Here is a 23821-nt window from a genome sequence, read left to right as displayed (position 1 = left end):
GAAAACACCTTCTGAGTATTCTCATAGGAGACTTCGTCAAGCAATCAAGATTTGGGAGCTGAACCAAAGCCTCTTCAAAAGCAGAGTGGACTGCATTTAAACTTGATTTCCATCTAAGTGTTGCAAAGATATAAGAGAAGTCTCATTCACCTCTGTCTTGTACTTCTGTGTTCACTTTTTTTTTGTGTGTGTGGCTAGAATATCCACTTATCCAATCAAAGAATTACAGTACGTATCATCCCCAGAACCCAGAATCCATTAATGTGTTTCTGGCCCACTCTGTAATAGTTTAGAAGAATTATTATTACAAACATATTTTACCCATCCACAATGTTAAAAAAGAACTTGCATTTCTATACCTTACGGGAGAAGAATTCTGTTTATGTCCCATGGTATGCAGGAGCATGTTTTGCCGGTTTGAACGAGTACGACGCATATAGTTTTCTAGCAATTTTCTTTGTTTCCTTTTACAGCATTGTCTTTGCTGTACTCTTGCTGGCAGCCACTAGATTTTAATTTATTTGTTTCCCTACTTGATGACATTAGTGATTCTGATTTCACTTTTTCATTTGTTTTGCTTTTGGTTTTTTCCTCATGTAATATTGGTGAAGGATCCAGGACTATGACACAAAGGTAGAATAAACATTAATTTGGGGCATTCTTCGGTAATTTTTTGGGTTTTTTTTGTAACTACAAAGCTTTGCTACAAATTTATGCATTTCATTCAAATCAGTGATCTATGTTTGTGTGACTTCCTAGATATAATTGTGGATTATAAAAAATGTAAGATCATAATTACATTCCTAATTAGAATTAGTCTGCCTGTTTTTGTATCTTTATGCTGTATCTTAACACTTTGTATCACTTAGGTTATTTTGCTTTGGTTAAAACATGGCTCAGGTAGAAAAGCGGTCCCATTCATATTAAGACAGTGTACAAAACTGTAAGTAAAATGTGTGCAGTGAACTGTCTTCTAGACAGCTAGATTTGTCCTTTTATTCTCCACCGCTGTAGAAGGAATTTGTAATTCTTATTGCCAGCCAGTCTCTACTGTGTCCTCCTGTAGTGTCTTTCACGTGAGCAGCGTAAGTTGGGAGCACTAGTTTGATTATGTTCATTACAAATTTTAATAAATTGAATAGGTAGCATCAGATACATGAAATTTTTTAAAAAAAGAATATCCTTATTTTTAGGAAATATATAATGTAGGATTTGGGAGGAAAGGTGCATGTTGTCTAAAATTCTCAAATGGCTCAGGAAAAAAAAATTATACAAATAGAATATGTACATATGTATAATGTATATAATACATATGTATAACCCACGTAATATGGAGAGAAAGAGAGATTTTAAAAACAATAAGTTAAACATGGTAAAATAGTAACAATTAGTGAATCCAAGTAAAGGTTATGGGAGTTTTTTGAAGTGTTCTTGTTAATCTATATTACTTTAAAATAATTTCAAAATAACTTTAATCTATAATGTCTCCTCTCCTTTTTAATGCTTTTAATATTGAAGAAATTGGTTCATTTGTCCTATAGAATTTCCTAAGCTCTGGATTAGGTTTATTTCTTTCTCATGGTATTATTTAGTTTTTCCTCTAATCCCCATATTTTCTGTAAACTAGCATTTGATCTGGTGCTAGGGTTGGCAAACTATGGTCAACAGGCTGTTTCTGTAATTCCTAAAAGCTAAGAATAGTCATTTATATTTTTAAAAGTTTGTAAAAACAAACAAGTAAAAGAATATGTGATAGAGACCATATGTGGCCCACAAATTCTAACATATTTGCTATCTGGCCTTTACAGAAACCCCTGACCTAAAGACAAGCAAATGTAAATTTTATTTATTTGTTTGTTTATATTTACAACTAGAGGCCTGGTGCATGAAATTCATGCATGGGTAAGGTCCCTAGGCCTGGCCAGAGATCAGGGCCAATTGGGGCCTTACAGCTGCCAGCCGGGGCCTTCCTTCATTGTGAGCCACCTTCTGGTCATCAGCGCACATTATAGTGAGTGATCGAACTCCTGGTCTCCTGGTCAAACTCCCAAGGGGACACTTTACATATTAGCCTTTTATATATATAGATACTGCTTCACATTGTCAGTATGCTAAGCATTTCCTACTGTATCACATCAGGAGGCATATAATTAATGTATCATTGTCACACTCTCAATGATGTTAGAATTAATCAGTTATTTCAGAGGTGTCAGCCTGATCCATTTATATATTTATCAATTTCAGAGAGGAAGGGAGAGGGAGGGAGAGAGAGAAACATCAATGATGAGAGCTTCCTGCATGCCCCACACTCGGGATGGAGCCCACAACCCAGGCATATGTCCTGACTAGGCGTCAAACTATGACTTCCTGATTCAGAGGTCGTCACTCAAGCACTGAGCCACACAGGCAGGGCCTGATCCACTCTTTATAAAGTTTCCTGTCAATATTTCTCCTAATTTTTTTATCATCCATTGATTTTTGTTGCCTAGATGTTTTATTAGAGATTATAAAATAGTAATTTTTTTCTAATTCCATAATTCCCTTTGCATTGTTCGGTTGGAATTCTTCAGTATAATATAACTTTTCTCTTGTTACCTTAAAACACAGTTCAGGAAAGGCAGGACAAGTATTTGTTTCTTATGATGTACCACTTTTCAGAATAATGAATTGGTGTTCTGAGAGTCACCAGAGGTGGCCAATAGGGCTTTTTGGAGATTTGGGGGATTTGTTTTTTAGCATACAGTATTGATGTCTTCTGGGAGGTTTATAGATTTAATGTGCTTCCCCAAATTGCAGGTGTTATTCTTTATGCACAAAGAGTCCCAACTTTGGGATCCCCTTAAACCTGTTTTCTGTATTCTTTGGACAAGACCTCATTAGTATTTGATAGCTTCCTCACTTTTTGGCACAACAAGCTGTTCCATTTGGCCCATTTCCTGCCTCAGACCTGGAACTGATCATTTCTCCAAGAGCCCTAGTTGCATGGGTAGCTGCAATCAGGCTTTTGCCACCTCCAGTCCACTAAAACAGCCTATCAGTGTCTCTAAACACTCTGTATTTCTAAATCCAACAATCGTTATCTTTCTCATCTGACCCACCTGTCTGTGGCTTTCTACATGGCTAATCACTCCCTCCTCCTGAAAATGCTTTCTTGACTTGGTTTCAGGGACACCACACTCTCCTGATTTTCCTCCTCCTCTGTGGGCCTCTCCTCAGTCTCCTTTGCTGGTTCTTTGTCATCTTCCCAACCTCCCAATATTGACTGCCCAGTGCTCGGTGCTTGAACCTTCTTTATTTTTTCTATTTTTACCTACACTGGCTTCATTTGAGATGTCATCTGTTTTATGACTTTAGATGCCACCTATATGCCAATTACTCCTAAAGTTATCTCCAACCTAAACTGACTCCCTGAATTCCAGATTCATGTGTCCAATGGCCTACTAAAATTTTCCACTTGAGTAACTAAAGATATCTCAAACTTAACATGTCTAAAAGCAAACTCCTAATCTTGCTAGTATCCGCCCCCAACAAAAACCTACTCCCCCCCCCCCCCCCCAGTTTTCATCTGACAACTTCATGATTCCTTTGCTCAGTTCAAAATCATGGTGTCCTCCTTGACATATGTTTCATAGCCCACTTCCAAATACTTCAGGAAATCCTGTTGGCTCTATTTCAAAATACATCCAGAATTGGAGCACTTCTTAAGACACCCTCTAATACAACCCTGTGCCAACCACTGTAAGAACTGTAAGACTGGTTTCTCTTCTGGATTATTGCAGTAACATCCTAACTGTTCTCTCTGCCTGAGTCCTAGCCCCCTCCTCTTTGATCTAGTGTCTTTTATTAAACTGTAAATCATCTCCTTTTTGTGTTTAAGTGCTTACATAATTGTTTATTAGTTTTAGACCAATGGTGAGTAATGATGGTCAGATGTATTACTGGGAATGCTCTCTTCCAAAGTCTTTGTCATAAGGACAAAATTTTCTCCCATTACAATATGTATATTTTAAATCAGTGGTTATACTTTTCCAAAAAGATCTCTCATTAATTATGAGATTATGTACCTATTTAACCATCTACTTGGGGGTTGGGAGTAGTAATCCTCAGAAAATGCAGGGTACTTTCTTAAATGAAAAGTATTTGCCAAAAGTCTATAGAAAACACCATGTTTAAAAGCAGTGGAATACCAAGGGAGGGCAATGGGTGTGGTCTGCCCAGGGTGCAGGCAACAAGGGGTGCACAACTGTTGAGAATTTTCAAACAATAACACTTACCAAAAGCCAATCTGCTTTTTATTTTCAGTTATAAACTAAAACTCTGTGATAAAGTACTCCACCCTGGAAAATATAGCTGAACATTTGTGGAATTTTACTATTTTGGAAGTGTTTCTTCTTTATGTATAACGTTTAGAAACTTTGGGGGGAAAATTGTCCATTCTTTTCAGTCTCACCTCATCAATGGAAAATGTTGCAAAATGTAGGTGGAAATGTAGGTGCAGGCTGTAAAAAGGCTTTCTCAGACAAGACGGAGTGCTCATTATAAAGCAGCATGTCCATTAAAGGAATTTTGAAAAGCTAACTTCAATCTTTGAAGCACTATGTGATCCCAAAGAAAAAATAAATAAAGGAGGATCAGCTCAGATTGTATTGCCTATTATATGAGTTATCTTGTGTTCTGGTGTGAAATTAAAGAGGTTGATTATACACAAGAAATATTTGTAAACAGCCAGAATCAGCCTCAAGCAGCATACAGTGAAGTTCTAAGCTGTAGGATTTCTTCCTGAAGATCAGCAGAAATTGTACAGGGGGCCATTAACGCTGCAACTCAAAAAAAAGTAAGAAAATAAACATTTAAATGGGAAAAAATCCACTTGTAAATAAGAGTGACTGGAAAAGTGACAGAAATGCTGGTCTTACATTGCTGGAAAAAACATTGAAAGGGTAATGTTAATTTTCTTAATTTTCTTCAAGAACTGAACACCATTTCTAAAGCAAAGGACAAAATAATATCAAGGTTTGCTATCATTCAGCCATTTTTTCACCATTAACCATTGTAAAGGCAACCAACAGAGTGGGTCAAGATATTTGCAAAGCTTATAACTGAAATATAAACATAAAAACATTAGGAGAGCTCATAACTAAAATATAAACGTAAAAACTTGTATAGATTAAAAAGAAAATCAATTAGAAAAAGACTACTCAGTAGGAAAATGGGCAAAAGACTTAATCAACTTACCAAAGAAGAAAACCCAATGAAAACAAACACTGAAAGATGCTCAGGAGCCCTGACTGGGTAGCTCAGTTGATTAGAGCATCATCTTGATATGCCAAGGTTGCCAGTTCCACCCGCTGCCCCCCGTTAGGGCACATACAAGAATCAACCAAGGAATCTATAATAATAAAAGTGTAATATGCTAATTAGACCGGACATCCTTCTAGACAACCTTCTGGACGAAGCTGGGGCTGCAAGGGAAGCCCGGGTCCCAGGTGTCGGAGGGAAGCTGGTGCCGGCAGCCAGGGGAAGGAAGGCCTACTCTTGCACATATTTCATACATTGGGCCTCTAGTATAATATAAGAAAAGAAGTTCAGGCCCGGCCGGTGTAGCTCAGTGGTTGAGTGTTGACCCATGAACCAAGAATTCCCTGTTGGATTCCCTGTTGGTGGGGGCACATGCTCAGTGGGGGTTGTGCAGGAGGCAGCTGATTGATGTTTCTCTCTCATTGATGTTCCTATCTCTCTATCCCTCTCCCTTCCTCTCCCTCTAAAACCAATAAATACATATTAAAAAAGAAAAGTTCAAGTCTCAAAGTAAGGGCCTCCTGAAAGCAAAAGGAAGAAACTTCAGATCCAACTACGAAGCAAGTGGTGTTTCTCAAAGCGAGTCAGCATCATCAGGTGGGAGACCCAGGAATTTGCATTTTAACAAGCTCTGCTGGGGGGATTCCTATACACATGGAAGGACTCTGCCTAAAAGAAATATACTCAAAATAGATGAAATTAATCTTGAGCCTTCTACGTTGGGATTTCCATCGAGTTGACTGATAAAATTAAGGGGGACTCCCTAACTCTAAAACAAAACTCACGAAGGATGGGGAGTGTTCACTCAGATACAACACGCACATTTCTCTATCGCAAAATTCACAAAACATTTCAGGTAATACTGTCGACAGCCCTGTGGTGGAAATCTAGAGTTCAAGTTACTTCCAAAGATTCCCCAGCTAGTGAGTCATGCAAATGAGATCTGCGCCAGGACTTCTGATTGCCAGGCAGGTGCTCCTTTCCCCTGTGCTGTTGAACATGATGGGGGTTGTGGGTGAAATGGAATTTTGAGGTGGGGGTGGGGGGAAAAGGGAATAAAAAGCACAGAATCTCTAAAAACACTAAGACACTTTTTCTTATCCAACACTAATTGAGTAAATTCAAGCGTAATGAAAACCCTGAACACTGTGTTATATGTACTCCATGACCACATGGGGTATCAGAGTAATACCTACCTTTTCAAAGCACTGAGTTTTTGCAAGTTACGCTGAAACCTGTCATGCCCAGCCAGATTAAAACCTTCCCCGAAAGCTGGCCAGTAATGCTGGAAGTGTTCATTCCACAGACCTGCAGTATCAAAAGGTAACAACCAGGCCCTGCCCGCGTGACTCAGTGATTGAGTGCTACCTAAGAACCAGGAGGTCGTAGTTCAATTCCCGATCAGGGCATATGCCCGGGGTTTCCGGCTCAATCCCCAGTGTGGGGGCATGCAGGAGGCAACCAATCAATGATTCTCTCTCATCATTGATGTTTCTCTCTCTGAAATCAATATATATGTATACATATATATGTATACATATAAATACATATATTTAAGGTAACAATAAGGCTGTTTCACTTCTGTACCTCACAACAAGGATACCTCAGGGAGCTTCCTGGATCTTAGAGAGCCTGATAGGCAAGTCCTCTTTGTGTAGTAGAGGGAGCAATTGGAGGTTATTTAATCACTGCAGTAACAGTGGGTAAGGAAATGGACTCTGGTGCCAGGCTTCCAGTACAACAGTACAAGCTGTTGAAACTTCTCTGAGCTTCAGTTTCTCCTTTGGAAAATGGGGATGGGGATGCCTACCCTGCTTCAGAGGGCTTTTGTAAAGTTTAAATAAGTTAACATGTAAAGAATTCTTGGCGTATAGCAGTCTATATTATTATTGACATGCTACTATATTAATTTTGGAAATATCACTCTTGCTATTGTCTGAAAGGTGATGAATCTAAAAGGGACATGCCATTCCAAACTTGAAAATAAAAATAAGATGATATGATTTGACATAGACACATGCTCTTGTAGGAAGTAAACCAACTGGTCACTACGTTTGATCCCTTGAACAAGGTAGGTGGATTCAAAGAGATGTGAACTGGGAAATACATCATTGCTGTGCCCCCCAGGTTGTCCCATTCCCCAGATTCTGTCACCAATAGGTTGAAGGCATATTGTGTTTTAAAGCCCATAACTACATAATTCAGAAGGCGTTTGGCTGGAAGTTCCATATTTCTTTTCTCAAGGTTCAAAAAGGGCCCAACAACTGTGGTAGTATTTTCATGGGAAATATTTTCCAGTCTCCCTTGAGAACAATTTTACAGTTCTTCTGGGCTGTTAATCATCCTGGCACCCTGTTCTGTTTGCCTTCTGGCATGTAATACTCTTTCTTACTCTCACACTGGCTAAATTCTGATCCTCCTCAAAAACTTGGCTGAATTATTTCCTCTTTAGGCCACTATGGCACTTGGGTCCATTTATGTGCATTAATTTCATGTTGCAATCGTATCTTGCCAGTCTCCATCTCTAGACCATGAGCTCCTTGATAGAAGGGACCGTGATTTTATTTCCCACTTGGAGACACTGCATAGCATGCTAGTTTAGCACATGAAGCCAGGATTTGGGAGTTTAAATCTCACACTTACAGGATGTATACCTTTGAGCAAGTCATTTAACTCTTCTGTGCCTAAGTTCCCTTATGTGTAAAATGGGCCGAATAGTAGTGGCAAATTTAAGTAACTAGCCTTTACTGCTTTTAATTAGAAACCTTTTCACTGAGTTATAGGGAAAATATATATTTTGGGATACGTTTTAAAGGTAGCCTAATAAACAAAAGGGTCAATGTTTCCAGGTCAAACCATTGCGGATAACTGTTGGGGTAAAAAAAGAGAGACGTGAAGATTCTGGCAGGCAATGCGAACATCCCAGCAGGCTCTCTCCAGCGTCTTCACGCTGTGTGCCTGCTCGCTCCCGTGATGTTCACAGTCTCTTCAGTTGCTCTTCCTTGTGAGAGGGCTACCTTCTTCAGCCACGCCTGGCACCCCACACTTAGGCTCTGCCAGGGGACTGACCCCCCTTTTAGGCACCTGTCTCTTTAATCCCACACAACTGGGCTCGAGCAGGGGTTATGTCTTGTCTATATCTGTGCTCAGATTTAGGAACGACTGATAACCTCAGGCTAATGCTCTCACCAACTAAGTCTCCTGAACGCTTTCCCCCTTCATCAGTCACTCCTTGCCTCTCACTGTTCCTCCTCATCGCCTGCAAACTTTAGAAATTAAGACTCTCAGACCCCGCCCCATTGGGCTCCGTTGTTCCTTCAGCCATTAACCCCTATGACTTTAAGGCCTTAGCCCCGCCCCATCTCATCTCCTGGTCCCGCCCCTTCCTTCGCTCCGCCTCTTCTTTAAGCTGGAGTCGCGAGTACGCATGCTCCCTCCCAGCCTCCTCGTAGCGTGATGACGCTAGCGTTGGCGTAGTGACGTATGGCGGCTGTTGCTCGCTGGGGGTCAGGCGTAGGTTTAGGAACCACGCGGGACCGTGGGGCGTCCCGCCTGCGGCACGTGGTTTCCTTTGGGCTCGCGCCGCTGACTGTGTTGTCTCCGCCCCGCCCCCTCGGGGAGAGGGACCCTGGACAGGTTCTTTGGGGGCGGAGCTGCAGCCGCCGAAGGGGAAGGGAGCCACCTGGGAGCTTCGGAGCCCCTGAGGGCCGGGCTGCAGCCCGCAACTGGGGAGTGGCTGAGCCGGGAGGGTCCCCGCAGGGAGGGTCCGAACCCGCTAGGATCCGGGCTGGTGCCGAGGAGGGAGGGCCTGGCCGCCCGCGATGCTCGGGGCCCGGTGCCTGCTGCGAGCCCTGCGCTCCTGTTCCTCTGCTCCCTGCCCGAGCCCCAAGCCTTCGGCCAAACTGAGCGTGCGGGACGCTCTCAGGGTCCAGACCGCGAGTGGGGAGCGCGTTAAGGTTCAGGTTGGTGAATGGGAAGGGGATGATGGTGTGTGTGTGTGTGTTTTTCTCTTTTTAGTGACTTATATGGCACCTCCACATCTAGGCTTGCCTGGTACTGTCGGGTCAGAGCGACCAGCAGGGGAAGTTAGAAAATGCAGGCAGGCAATCCTGTGCGTTCACACTTTTCTCCTCTCATTGGTTACCATTACTCTCCCCAAAAACTGTTGCGATGCCTGTAAAGCGCGGGAACTCTGCTCCCTCGGTACCAGGGCATTACCTGTAAACTTGTTAGTCATACAGCGAAATAAACGAAGGAGCCCCTTTCCCCTTTGCCCTGGCAATGAACACCCACGCTTGTATGGTGGTTGTGTTGAGCTAGCTCCTTGAGACCAGAAAGCACATCTTACCTGTCCTGGTCTTCCCGCCTGGCTGACCGTGAATATTTGTCCAACTACCATACCTTTAATTCGACGTGTAGCCATCTCAGTATCTAAAGCGAGGCTTTGCGTATAGAATGCAATTAGGAAAAAGAGTGGAGTGTAGCAGCTTGAAAGAGCTGTGGAGTGAAGCCGCCTAGGTTTAAATCGAATGGGCATATCACTTAGGTGGCCTACACCTCAGTTTCCTCTTATAAAAATGAAGGTAATAAGAGTCCTTGAGTGAGATCTAGTCAATAAATGTTAGCTATTATTTCTCTTGCTAATAATATTTGCAGCAGCTGCACCTAGATTTCCTCTTATAGGAGCAGGCTGAGCAGGGTGGTTTGCGTACCTGGTGGCTGAAATGCAGTGATACAATTACTTTTGTTGTCCTCGCATGGGCTTGGTTTTTTAGCAATTTGAGCAGTCTACCCCTCTGCGTTTCTTTGGGTTTCATATTCTTTCCATGATCCAAATCAAAATCTTTTCTTGAATTCACCTATTAATTTGACATACATACATTAATGATACCTTTATGTGCTAGTCTAAAAAGGTCTCGACGGTGAAAAGGACTTAGTGCCTAGGTTAGAGGCTTTCATTTTAGTGCTGTGCAACCTAGTGTAGTAGCCGCCTGACACTTGCTCTACTACTGAGCACTTAGAATGTCTGTAGTCTGAAATGAGAGGTGCTGTAAATAAAATACCAATTTTGAAGAACAAAAAAGAATGCAAAGTATTTTTGTATTGATTACATATTGTTAATGTGGGCATAATGGGTTAAGTAAAGTATTAAAATTCATTTCAGGTGCAAACCTGAGGTTTGAACACAGTTTGCCTGATGAGCTCAGGCTCTTAAACTCTAAGCTGTGCTCCCTCTTCCTGAGCCTGGCTCATAGTTACAATGAATGAAATAATGGGGAGGGAGCAATCTAGCCTAATTTATCTGGGTTGAGGATGAAGCAAGTAGAAGAAGAATACTGTATATGTTTGGTTAGAAAACATCTGGCAATACGTACCTATGGTGGATTTATTCTCCTCCCATCTCCCTCCCTCCCCCATTTAAGTAGGTGGATGGGTATTTTTTCTTTAAAGGAGCTAGAGAGCAAATCAGAAAGCAGTAGATGCAAGGCTTCCTTTCTAACTTTTGTTTCTAAAAGCATAAGTCAGTAGAATAACTGAGTTTGCAGAGGAGGCAGTAAAGAAAGGGGGGGTTATTAAATTAATTTCATGTTTCTTTTTATTTTGTTTTAAATACATTTTTATTGATTTCAGAGAGGAAGGGGGAGGAAGAAAGAGAGAAACATCAATGATGAGAATCATCTGTCAGTTGCCTCCTCTATGCCCCCCACTGGGGATTGAACCTGAAACCTGGGCATGTGCCCTGACCAGGAATTGAAAGTGACCTCCTGTTCATAGGTGGACACTCAACCACTGAACCACACTGGCTGGACTGTTTCTTTTTACTTTTAACGTGACCGCTACGAAAATGTAAAATTACTTATGTGGCTCACATTATATTTTTGTTGGACAGTCCTGGTATGATGGCTAAAACAAGTAATTACAGCAATATGATAGATATTAGTGGCATAAATAATGAACTTGGAGAAAACAGCAAGGGAAGTCCTTAACTGTGTGAGGGGTCAAGGAAGGCTCCTTGTCTATAGGGTATGGTAGGGACATAGAAAGTAAGGGTCAGTACAGCCATTCCCCACATAATAATGTTTTCATCAATGACAGATCACATAAAAGGCATGGTCCCATCTATATATATAAAAGCCTACATGAACTGTCGACCAGTGGCCTGGTCACTGTGACGCGCACCGACCACCAGAGGGAATGCAGGAGCTGCCCCCTGGTGGTCAGTGCGCTCTCACAGTGGGAGTGCCACTCAGCTGACTGATGGGCTGGCAAGCTCAGTTGAGGCAGCACAAGCCTCTCCTGTAGACACACCCCCTGCACGTCCCTCCCCCATCCGGACTGGAACCAGGATGAGGACTGACTAGGCAGGAGCCTGCAGCTGCTTCTCGGTCATAGGCGCGCTGATATCACCCTAGGACAGTCACAGAGAGAGAGCAGCAAAGCAGCAGCGAGCCTACCAACCGGTGACGGTGGTAGGTTCAGCGGGGCCGGGATGAGCAGGAGCAGCACGTGGTGTTGGACTGCTGGTTTTGGCCAGGGACGCTAAGGGACCCCACTGGTGCACGAATCCGTGCACTGAGCCTCTAGCTCAAATAGGCGCTGTGATGCACACTGACCACCAGGGGGTAGGTTAGCTTACTGCAGGGGTCTGGCTGATCGGGACTGGGCAAGACGGGCTGGACATGCCCTGGAGTCCTCCTGTGGTCCCTCCCTGGCCCTTATTGTGCGCCGGTGGGGTCCCTCAGCCTGGCCTGTGCCCTCGCAATCCAGGACATCTCGGGGGGTGTTGGAGAGCCGGTTTCAACCTGATCCCTGTAGGCAGGCTGAGAGACTCCACCAGTGCACGAATCTGTGCACTGAGCCTCTAGTAAGATTATAATGGAGTTGAAAAATTCCTATCACCTAGAGCAGTGGTCGGCAAATTGCAGCTCGTGAGCCACATGCGGCTCTTTGGCCCCTTGAGTGTGGCTCTTCCACAAAATACCACGTGCGGGCATGCACGTACAGTGCGATTGACACTTTATGGCCCATGCGCAGAAGTTGGTATTTTGTGGAAGAGCCACACTCAAGGGGCCAAAGAGCTGCATGAGGCTCGCAAGCTGCAGTTTGCTGACCACTGACCTAGAGACTTGGTAACCTGATAACAGTCGTAAGGCAACCCATTGCTCCTGTGTCTGTGGTGATGCTGGTGTAAACAAACCTACTGTGCTGCCAGTTGTATAAAAGTATAACACATATAGTTATGTGCATAATACTTCTAAGGATGATAAACGAATATGCTACTGGTTTATGTATTTACTATGCTATACTTTTATTGTTATTTTAGAGTATACTTTTTCTACTTATAAAAAGTTTGCTGTAGAATAGTATGTCATGTTACACCTGCAGCAGCCTCATACATCTTCCATCTACCAAATCTCTTGATTGCATCATTTTCTTTTGTGCTTGATTTAATCTCCTGTTGTTTTGTGCAATAACATGTAGGTGTTTAGTAGCTATATTGTCTAGATTTAAGTGCAGTCTATGATGTTCTCACAATAAAGAAGTTGCCTAACAATGCAGTTCTCAGAATATATCTCTGTCGTTAAGTGGTACATGATTGCACAGTTTTTCTAAATAGGATCATCTTGCTTTTCCCAGACTTGTTTGATAGTTAATCAAACACCATCAATTGTTTCACAATTACTCAATGACTACTGGAGGAATATTCTCCCTTAACTTTTCTGCTAGGTAAATTTAAGCTAAATGTGATTGGTGAGAGAGCTGTTTTCAATGTTAATTGGCCTACCTGAAGACATCTCATTTCTATTCAAACCAACCTGTCATTTAAATTCAGAGTGTCTGAAAATTTGTGTGCTACTTAATGTGTTCATACGGAGAAGTTTCTTGAGAATTCGTTGTGTGGTATTTTGTAAAGGGGAAAAAAAATCCCATAAAGATGCTTCTAGTCTATAACTACATAATTTCCCTTCTTGGAATTTGATATAAAAGGAAAAAGAGACAAAAATAAGTGCCCTATTATTCATAACCCAGTTAAGGGGGCATAGGAACAGGAGAAAATATGTGAAATAGCAAATATTGGGGGGATTGGTTATGTGAATTAGGCTCTCAACCTAATGGAATGTCAGGCATGTATTCAGAATGATGAGCTTTATTAACAAAAGGAAACAAAAGGTGGCATGCCAAAGCTCTATCTTACTGTGATAAGAACCAGATCAATTTTATATATGCACTAGAGGCCCAGTGCACGAATTTGTGCACTGGTGGGGGGTCCCTCGGCCTGGCTGCTGATCGGGCCAGTCGGGGCTGATCGGGGTCGGCCATCCAGGGGGGAGGGACTGTGGGAGGTTGGCCGGCCGTGGGAGTTTGGCTGTGGAAGCACACTGATCTCCAGGGGGCAGCTCCTGCATTGAGCATCTGCCCCCTGGTGGTCAGTGCGTCGTCATAGTGACCAGTGGTTCATTCGACTGGTCATACCAGTCACTTAGGCTTTTATATAGATAGATAGATATGAGTGAACTAAAAGCAACTGATTTGTTAAGGCAGGATTATGAGGACATTTTCCCCTATATTAATTTAGTTTTCTATGGGTATGTGTAATGAAAATGTAAAATGTTAACATGCTTTAAACTCACATTTAGAAAGAAATATTTCTCTTCATTAGGGATGGGTTCGTTCAGTCCGATCCCAGAAGGAAGTCTTGTTCCTGCATGTAAATGATGGGTCATCTTTGGAAAGCCTTCAGGTTGTAGCAGATTCAAACTTAGATAGTAGGTGAGTTGTTTTTTAAAGTGAGTCCTTTGATTCTTTTTTTCCATCTCATCTGCTCCCATTCCCCTAATCCAGTGTTCACATTGCACCCTGTGTGATCTTTCTAAACAAATCTGCTTCACATAGCGTGGAGGCTCAAGTTCATATACTCAGAATCAAGATCCTTCAAGCTCGGGCCTTTCCTCCTCTAACATCTTCATGTGACAATATCCCCCACCTCTCCTTTACTTCAGTTTCTCTTAACTACCTGCAGTTTTTAATCTAATTAAGGGTAAAATTGAATATTTACCCTTATATGTCATTAAATATTTTAATATTTTGTTAGCAAGGTTTATATCATAATACGGGTTGGGTATAATGATATCTAGTTTATGCTGGGTTTTGTTATTATAGAGAACTAAATTTTGGATGTTCTGTGGAAGTTCAAGGGCAGCTGGTAAAAAGTCCATCCAAAAGGCAAAATGTGGAACTGAAGGCAGAAAAAATTGAAGTTGTTGGAAATTGTGATCCCAAGGTATGTTTTCTGACACTTTTATGGAGGCTGTTTGGGCTTAATTAAAAACATTAGCAATTTGTTTTAAGTGTGATTATTGGGAAGAAGGTACTTAGAATGTGTTTTGATTGTGACTTTCCAGGTAATTGAAACAGGCAATAGAGCTTAAGGTATGTAGGGAGAGTAGCAAAAAGTATATATGTAGATGGCTGAGCCTGATAAGTGAGAGCTAAATATTAGTCTGTGCATCTCTGTGGTGCTTGTCACAGTTGAAACTTGCCACTTTTACAAGCATGCCCAATGACAGAGACCTACCAGGGCAGACCACATTCTTATCTACAATCGTTACTTCTAATACAGTAGCCATTAGCTACCTGTGGCTGTTTAATATTAAATAAAATTAAATAAAAGAGTCCATTCCTCAGCGTCATTAGTCACATTTCAAGTGCTCGGTAGTCACATGCAACTAGTGGCCACCATACTGGGTAGCACAGATACAGAACATTTCTATTTATCATAAAAAATTCTACTGGACAGTGCTAGAGTATTGTAATGCTTGGGCTGAACAAAGAAACTCTGGAAGTAATTTGGAACTCAGAGAGGAATGGAAATAATAACAATTTTTGTTTTTCCTTTTTTAGGGGGACATTTTAATGGCTGTTAAAATTTTAATGGCTATTAACATTTTACCATGTGTTTTACTATTCTTAAATTGTTCTCCCTTGTCTTCTGCGGGTGTTGATGCCTTCACCTTCTCCTTCCCTTCATTTCTGGGTCATTTTTAAGTATTCAGATATTAAGGAATTCTGAACCCCTAACAGCCCCCAGATTTCTCTTAATGTGGTCATATAATGTAGTTAATGTAGTAACTGTGGTGCTGATTTCTATACAGTGTAAATTAATATGTGCACAAGGCCGAAAAGGAATAGACAAGTCTAATAGGCTACCAGTGTAGCTCTCTTACTCAGCTTCTTTGTTGAAACTGTAGTTTTGATCTGAACATTTGTTTCTGTCTTAATCTTATGAGTATGGGTAGGAGTGGAAATACTTCTAGGTAAATCATAATTTTCTTTAGAAGTTTTGTAAATATACACTACTCTGCCAGATGACAGAAAGCTGTTGACCCTTCCTCATATACTTAGATAGCAGTGCCTGTTGGTAAACAATGCTTAAACTGTGTCAATTGATTATGAATGATTGCGGACTTTCAAGACATTTGGGTGATTTTAAAATTAAATAAATACCAGCAGTGTGTACTTAATATCTTTATATCTATAATATTATAAACTCCTGTGTGCCAAAATAGGTTCTTTTGCATATTTATATCCTAATCTCTCTATTTGTAAGTAGTGGTTGGTAGCTAACAGATAGAAATTTGGTAAATAACAGATTAGCATCGGTGACATTAGTGATTTGCCCATGGTTCCACAGCTAATAAGTAGTAGAGTAGAATTCAAAGCCTCATCTCCCTGATTCTACCCCACCACCATTCTACTTGGAATGAATGAGGTCTATATTCAGTTATATTAAGAAATAAAGAAGGAAAACATCTTAGTTTTGTTCTAAAGCACTACTATTTTGAAAATGCCATGGAAACTATCTTTATAGCTTCTAATATTTTTTTCCCATTTATTGGCAGGATTTCCCTTTAAAATATAAAGACAGACCTCCTCTGGAGTATCTGAGACAATTTCCTCATCTTCGATGTAGAACTAATGCCCTGGGTTCTATACTGAGGGTTCGCAGTGAGGCCACAGCTGCTATTCATTCTTTCTTTAAGGTAAGATGTTTTGCTTCTCAGTGGTCTGCCTTGTAATGAAATTGAATAATGGTAACACTGGAATATTATCCTGACAATACCCTTTACTCACATGGTCCTTTTTTGGGGGGTTGACTTAAAAATTTTTCTTTGTCACTGGTTCTGAGCAATTTGATTATGATGTGCCTTGGTGCAGTTTTCTTTATGTTTCTCGTGTTTGATGTTGTTGAATTTCTTGGATCAATTCTTTTTTATTTTCAACAAAGTTTTCAGCCATTATATTTTCAAAATTTTTTATGTTTCTTTTCTCCGTTAGGGACTTCAGCTACCCAAATATTAGACCCTTCGATGATATATCCAGAGCTCACTGATGTTCTTTTCTTTCCTTTTTTAAAATTCTTTTTTTCTTTGTGTGTTTCTTTAGGATGATTTGTATTGCTGTGCCTTCAAGTTTATTTATCTTTCCTTCTACAACACCTAATTTGTTATTTCTATCCTGTGTTTTTATCTCACACATTGTAGGTTTCATTTCTAGATGTTTGATTTGGACCCTTTAAAAAATATATATCTTCCATTTCTCTACTTAACTTTTAAACATATTCAATATAGTTTTGAACATATACAATGCAGTAAAAGGACTGTTTTTATGTCCTATTCTTCTGATTTTAACATATCTGTCAGTTATGAGCCAATTTTGATTTGTTAATCTCATTATGGATTATGTTTCCCTGCCTCTTTGCATATCTGCAAATCTTTGGTTAGGTGTTAGACATTGTAAACTTCAAGTTTCTTACCCTTTATTCTGGTATGCGGTTATTTGAAAACTCTTTGATGCTTTGGGTTTTGGTTTTAACTGGAGAAGTTCTCAGTTTACTCCCCACCACAGAGGCAAAGCTTTTCTGGGTCTCTACCTAATGCCATGGGAATTACGAGCTTTTCCAATCTGGCTTGTGGTTTCAGACACAGTTTTCAGCCACACGTGAACACTAGGTACTGTTTCCTCTCATCTTTTTGGGTAGTTCTTTCTCTGGCCTTGGATGGTTTCCCTATCGAGCATTTGCTTTATTCCTGTACCTGATACTCCAGGTGAGCTTCTACACATCTCTGGAGTTCTCTGCACAACTCTCTCCTCTCTGGTACTCTGTCTTGAATTTTAGCCACTTTTGTCTCCTGAGACTCTCAGGGAGTCTGCTGGGCTCCCCTTTATTACCCCCTCTCCCTGCCATGGCCTGGAAAACCTCAAGAAGTAAGCGGGGCTGCTGGTGGGGTTCACTGTGCTTGTTTCCATCTCTCAGAAATCATTGTCCTTTGTTGTCTGATATTCAGTGTCTCGAAAACCATTCTTTCATGTGGTTTTCTTGTAGGATTTTTTTGTTTTGTTTTTGTCTTTTTGGTTTTTCAGGTAGGAGAGTAAATCTGGCCCGTTTCTCCATCCTGGTCATAGACATATTTTATATATATAGTTAGCACAGATTTTGAGTTACTGATGTTGATCAAGTAGATTGATCTAATGACTTAAAAGACATTTTGTCTAGTTTGGTTTTGCCTTTCTGCCATTTCTCCCACTGGGGAAAGCCACAGTGAAATGTCTTTGGTAAATTGCTGAGGTGAAGGGACCCTTCCCCTGTGAATTGGGGCGGGGGAAAGGCAAGGAGTGATCCAGAAGATAAAGTTAAGTTATTCCATGCGCTTTGGAACTCTTCTTATGCCACTTCTTCAGATCCAGCTAATTTGCAGGGGTTGTTTAATAGTATACCCTTCCTTGTATCCAAATTCAGGCCTTGACGTATTGTAGCATGCCAGGAGAGCTCTTGCACTTTAAAAAGCTCCTTCAAAGTTGGTTTCTGGTTTAAAGAGCATCTAAGCTAAAGAGCATCATGACTTTAAAGCATATACTGTACTTTTGAATAAATAAAGGAAAATAAATCACATTATACAATATCATCCCATTCTAGTTTGAAAGGAGGCATTTACATATATTCTCATAAACTTTCTTATACAACTGCCATATAGTTTTTCAGTAGTGCTTGAACCACAGAACAGAAAATTGGTTCAGATTTTAAAATGTTTTCCACTTCTATGTCTTTAACAGCTGGTAAAGTTGGACCATTTTAATTCTGAAAGTTTTATAGATTTTGGCCACTAGGTGGTGGTATTGGTAGTCCATTGACAAGTGGGCTTTACCTACTTTATATATAATTTCTTTATTGAAGCTTTTGCAAAAATGTAAGCAATTTAAAAATAAGTGAAGAAGCTAGAAAAAATCTGAAGTAAAAAATAAGCAAAATAAAATTTAAAAAAGATACTTTAAGTAGTTGAAAAGAAATTTTAGCACTGCTGGTAATAGCTATAAAGTAGGTACTTATTGTAAAGATCTGAAAAATATAATCCTGATACCAACTCCTATAATGTTACCCATTGTTCGTGAGACAATGAGGATTGAATTGTTTAAAGAAATCACAGGAGAGCAATAATCATATTAAATAATCGTTATATGTTTTTTAATATTTAGTACTATTTCTGTGAGTTGTTAGTTTAGGCTCCCAAAAAAGATGTTAAAGCTTAAAATGTAGCCCTAACCCGTTTGGCTCAGTGGATAGAGTGTCGGCCTGCGGACTGAAGGGTCCCAGGTTCGATTCCGGTCAAGGGCATGTACCTTGGTTGTGGGCACATCCCCAGTGGGAGTTGTGCAGGAGGCAGCTGATCGATGTTTCTCTCCCATCGATGTTTCGAACTCTCTATCCCTTTCCCTTCCTCTCTGTAAAAAATCAATAAAATATATATTTTTAAAAAGCTTAAAATGTAAAATCTTAATAAATTTCAAATCTAAAAATATAGGAAAAAATAAACTTGAGTGGTACCTTTTAATTAGGGTACTTTAAGCATCTACAGTTATTTATTTTGGGTTGAATATCAAAAGTATTTTGTGTATAACTTGGTTTTCTCATAAAATTGACACATTTGCTGTGTACTAAAACTTGGCTATCTAGAATCCTCAAGAAATGAGTTATTTAGAAGAACCGAGTTTCTCAAATAACAGGATTATCTCTTGAGGCCCCAATTTTTCTAAATAGCAGTGGTTATTATCCTCCAGTGGGTTGCATACTTCCCTGGCTTCCTAAATTGAGCCAGAAAACGCTTGCCCTTTCTTGATGAGTCAAGGGTCTTCCTTTGAGTATCAGATTTGTCCCTCTTCTGAATGGCAGTGCTTTCAAAGCCTGCCACAGTGTGGAGGAGTATTCCTTGCCCCTGTGTTGAATGACCTGACTTCTGTGTCTTTGAATTCCTGTGATTGCTTTCTGTGGATTTTTTTTCTCCTTTTACTTTTACTTTTAGTTGCCAGTGTTGTGCTTGTAACTAGCATTGGTTGCCATATTTTGTTGTTGTTCATTCTGATAAATAAGGATACTTATTTTGGGGTGTGTGAAAGAAAAATATAGTCCATGAGTCATTGAGTGGTGTCTGTGGGCCTTAGTACACCAATGTGTGTGTGAAATCATTACCTGTAATTTTCAAATGCTCAGTGCCTTATAACATAGTTGGTTCTACAATGTGTATCTTTCAAAATATTTAGGTATTTAGAGGTAATGGGTGCAATCTGAAAAATTGGATGAAAGTGCTTTTATTTTTGGTTCCTTGTCTGGCCTTCATACCTTCAATTAGGTACCACTCTGCTGTGGGAGAGAGTCAGTATCTCACACTGGACCCTCGTTGGAGCAGCTCCTGACAAGGCTCCTTCACTCCTTGCTGTTTATTTTCCATTTTATCTTTCTGCTTCCCTATCTGCTTTTTCATTTTTGGACTTTATTCTCAATGCTTTATTATTCTTCCTTTGTACCCTTTATAGCTTTTGGCGGTAATGTTACAGACTTTGATATGATAAGCCTTGCTACAGCATTAAGCCTTAAAAGGTTAGGTGACACCTTTTGAAAAGTTTAGCATTAATTAAGTATTAAGAATAATTCCCAGTACTCAAGTGATTTTTTTTATAAAAACCTCATACAGTTATTTTCGTAAGATTTACAGTGTTGTTTCTTGTGGCAGTTGACCAGTTCTAACTTTGGTGATTATATTTAACCGTTAAATTTTCTCCTCCCTCTTCCCCACCCTCATTTCCTTTGGATTTTTCATTTCCTTTCTTTGTTTACTGCGCTCATGCTTGTAGTTGCCTGCATTTGTGTGGAATAAATGATTCATGTCCATAATTCTTGGCTCCTGATAGATAAAAATTTTATGCAGTAATGTTGTTATTGATTATTTTTCATTCGTTCTCTATAATGTGCCCTGCAGCACCTCTAGGCATGTTGCTCCCAGATTAAGTACATATTTGAATACTTTCTAAAACTCCTAATTTAGAGTTTGAATATTTAATCTTTCTGCATCATAAGGCAAGTTGTTAACTTCATACTTTGTATGTTAGCCAGAATACTTTAACCTTTTTATGAAGGAGGGGGGCAAACTTGGGAGGTCTCTGGTAACACCTTGAGACATTTTATATTCCACCAGTGATAGGCAAAATTTAGCAGAGGTTAGAATTTATTGTGTTTTGTTCAAGACCACAACTTTTCCATGAAACACATACTATTCTGCCTTTGCAGCCTAAGTCCCCTTTAGTTACCTCCATATCCACCCTGCACTGTTTATGCTGAATGTAACCTTTTGCCTATATCCATAGTCAAAAATGAAAGAAGCTTAACCTTGAAGTTGTTGGGTTATTTCAGACCTACTAGCATCAGCTTTTGTGGTTCGCTAATGGAAATAGTCTCAGACTTTGGAGCGGAAAAATTTCAATTGGGCGCCTCAGTAATGGATGGATTTGCTGCTCAGAATCTTCCTTGAGGCAAAGGAAGTGCACTGCCTGTGCTGTGTACAGCTCTCTGTGCCATCAATTTAATGACAGACTTCCTAAAAATCATTTCTGCCTTGTTTGCTGTTCATTTCTTTAGTCCCTATTTGTCAACCTTAATTTTTCTCCTTTTCGGTGGTTTGTTACAATTTAGGATCTCATTGCAAAATAATTGAACTTTACATTGATCACTTTGTATTCCTTTAGCAATGTGGGCAACATTATTATACATTAACCTTGAGTGGGTTAGTGTGTGTGTGTGTGTGTGTGTGTGTGTGTGTGTGAAATCATTACCAGTAGTTTCAAAAAGTGCAAGAAGAAATAGTACCAGAGGGAGACCTTGAAGACCAAGGTTCCAGTCCTGGGTTGCCACTGGCTAGCTGTGTGACTTGGCAATTCATTAGACCTTTCTGGACTTCAATTTCCTTATCTTTGAAATTAGGAAATTGGACTAGATAACGTCTAACTCATTTTTTAATTGAAAATTATTTGTGCTTCTATTCATAGTAAAAACAGCTTGATATTTCAGTAGTTTTATTTGGGGAGTTAGGGAGGAATTTGTTATGGCATTCTCTTAATGCTATTTTAATAGTATGATCTGTGTTCTTGGAATTTTTTCAAATACAAATATACTGAAAAGAGTGGCTTTTCTCTTTCTTGCAGGACAGTGGCTTTGTGCATATTCATACTCCAATAATCACATCCAATGACTGTGAGGGGGCTGGAGAACTCTTTCAAGTTGAAGTAAGTTGTGCTTCCCATCTTGGGGGATATATTGCTCTCTGATATTTTTCATCTGAGGGTTTGTTTTACATTTAATAAGAGTTGTGTGGAGAGACCATGACCAGAACCTGAAAATTTGTCAATAATAATACTTAAAAAGACATAGGTAGAAATTCAAACTTCTCTAATTCCTGTCCTACCAGCTTCATTACTTACATTGTGACTAAAATAAGTAGATTTTTAGTCTAGTACTCCATTTGCTTTTCTTATATATCTATGAATTGGTGAACTGAAGAAATTTGAAGAGATTAATAAAGATTCTGAGATATCCTTTGCGCAAATGCAACCCCCAGTTAATATTTTTGGATATGTCATATTTTAAAAGATAAATTAAAATAGAAAAGTATACATGTGAGTATATTCTTTCTCAAGGTCTTTAAAAACTACATTTTTCATAAGAAATGATTCATATTCTATACACTTCACAAAGGCTCTTATTTTAATTCTTTATTCAGCAATCGTTTTTTGAGCTCCTAATAAGTTCCAGGCATTGTCAGCCTGCCTGGGAAGGTCATTTAAAATTTACCAGTTTTTTTTACTTGTGGGCAATTGAAAACCCTTTCATTTACCAGTCTGCCATCCTGCTTAAAATCATTGGCCAGTAGTATAATGGACAAAAAGAAATATATGTGGATGAGTAGTAGCTTTTTTTATTTCTTTCATTTACTCACTGATTTCTTTATCTCTGAGAAGTCAAGATTCTTTTCACACAAGACATATATAACTGCTCTCACTCGTTCAGTATGTTTTCATTCTTCTTTAGGATTTTAACTGCAATTGACATATAAAATTAACTATTAAGTTTCAGGCGTACAACTTAGTACTTACAGATTCACATAATGTACGAAGTAAGTCTAGTTCCCATCTGATACCATACATAGCTATTACAATACTATTGACTGTAGTCCTTCTGCTGTACTCTATATCCCTGGGACTATTTTTAAAACTGGCAGTTTGTATTTCTTAATTCCTTTACCTTTATTATCAGCCCTCCAACCCCCCTCCCATCTGGCAGCCATCCATTTGTTCCCTGTACCCATGAGTTTGTTTCTGTTTTGTTTGTTCATTTATTTTGTTTTTCAGATTCAACATATAAGTGAAATTATATGGTATTTATCTTTCTCTGACTTATTTTTCTTAGCATAATACCCTATAGGTCCATCCATATCATTAAAGTGACAAGATTCTTTTTTTTATTGCTTAGTAATATTCCATTGTATATATGTGCCACATATTCTTTATCTAATTATCTACCAATGGACACTAGGGTGCTTTCATATCTTGGTTATTATAAATAACTAGAGGCCCGGTGCATGAAATTCATGCATGGGTAGGGTCCCTAGGCCTGGCCAGTGATCAGGGTGGACTAGGTTCCCTGCCTCCCGGCCTCCCGGCCTCCCCGCCTCCTCTCCTCCTCCTTCCCTCACTCCCTCAGCACCCTGCTGCTGCCTGGTGATCATGTCCCGCCATGTTTCACGCCGTCCCCGGGTGGTCAGCGCATGTCATAGCGAGTGATCAAACTCCCTGTCTGCCAGTCGACCTGCTGAGGGGACAGTTTGCATATTAGCCTTTTATTATATAGGATGCTGCAGGGAATATAAGGGAGCATATATCTTTTCAAATTAGTATTTGGATTTCTTCAGATAAATATCCAGAAGTGGAATTGCTGAATCATATAGTAGTTCTGTTTTTTCTTTTTTTGAGGAGCCTCCATACACTTTGATAGTGGCTGCACCAACTCACCGTCCCACCAACAGTCCACAAGGGTTCCCTTTTCTCCACATCCTCACCTATACTTGCTTGTTGATTTATTGATGATAGACATTCTGACAGGTGTGAGGTGATATCTCATTGTTTTAATTTGCATTTCTCT

The 23821-nt window shown here is 39.9% G+C and overlaps 1 protein-coding gene across 1 annotated transcript in view; it reads left to right on the top strand.

Moving 5' to 3' along the window:
• Nucleotides 1-8800: 8800 nt before the first annotated feature.
• Nucleotides 8801-23821, top strand: part of NARS2 (asparaginyl-tRNA synthetase 2, mitochondrial) — a 127197-nt gene continuing 112176 nt past the window's right edge. Inside the window, exons 1-5 of the mRNA XM_081098077.1 lie at nucleotides 8801-9260; nucleotides 13961-14070; nucleotides 14461-14581; nucleotides 16200-16340; nucleotides 21829-21909. Of these exons, the coding sequence (XP_080954203.1) occupies nucleotides 9120-9260; nucleotides 13961-14070; nucleotides 14461-14581; nucleotides 16200-16340; nucleotides 21829-21909 (594 nt within the window). The 5' untranslated portion in view covers nucleotides 8801-9119. The remainder of the gene's footprint in view (nucleotides 9261-13960; nucleotides 14071-14460; nucleotides 14582-16199; nucleotides 16341-21828; nucleotides 21910-23821) is intronic.

The sequence above is a fragment of the Myotis nattereri genome (genome assembly GCF_964212035.1).
Source record: "Myotis nattereri genome assembly, chromosome: 9".
NCBI classification, from domain to species: domain Eukaryota; kingdom Metazoa; phylum Chordata; class Mammalia; order Chiroptera; family Vespertilionidae; genus Myotis; species Myotis nattereri.
This window is presented reverse-complemented; position numbering and strand designations above follow the sequence as displayed.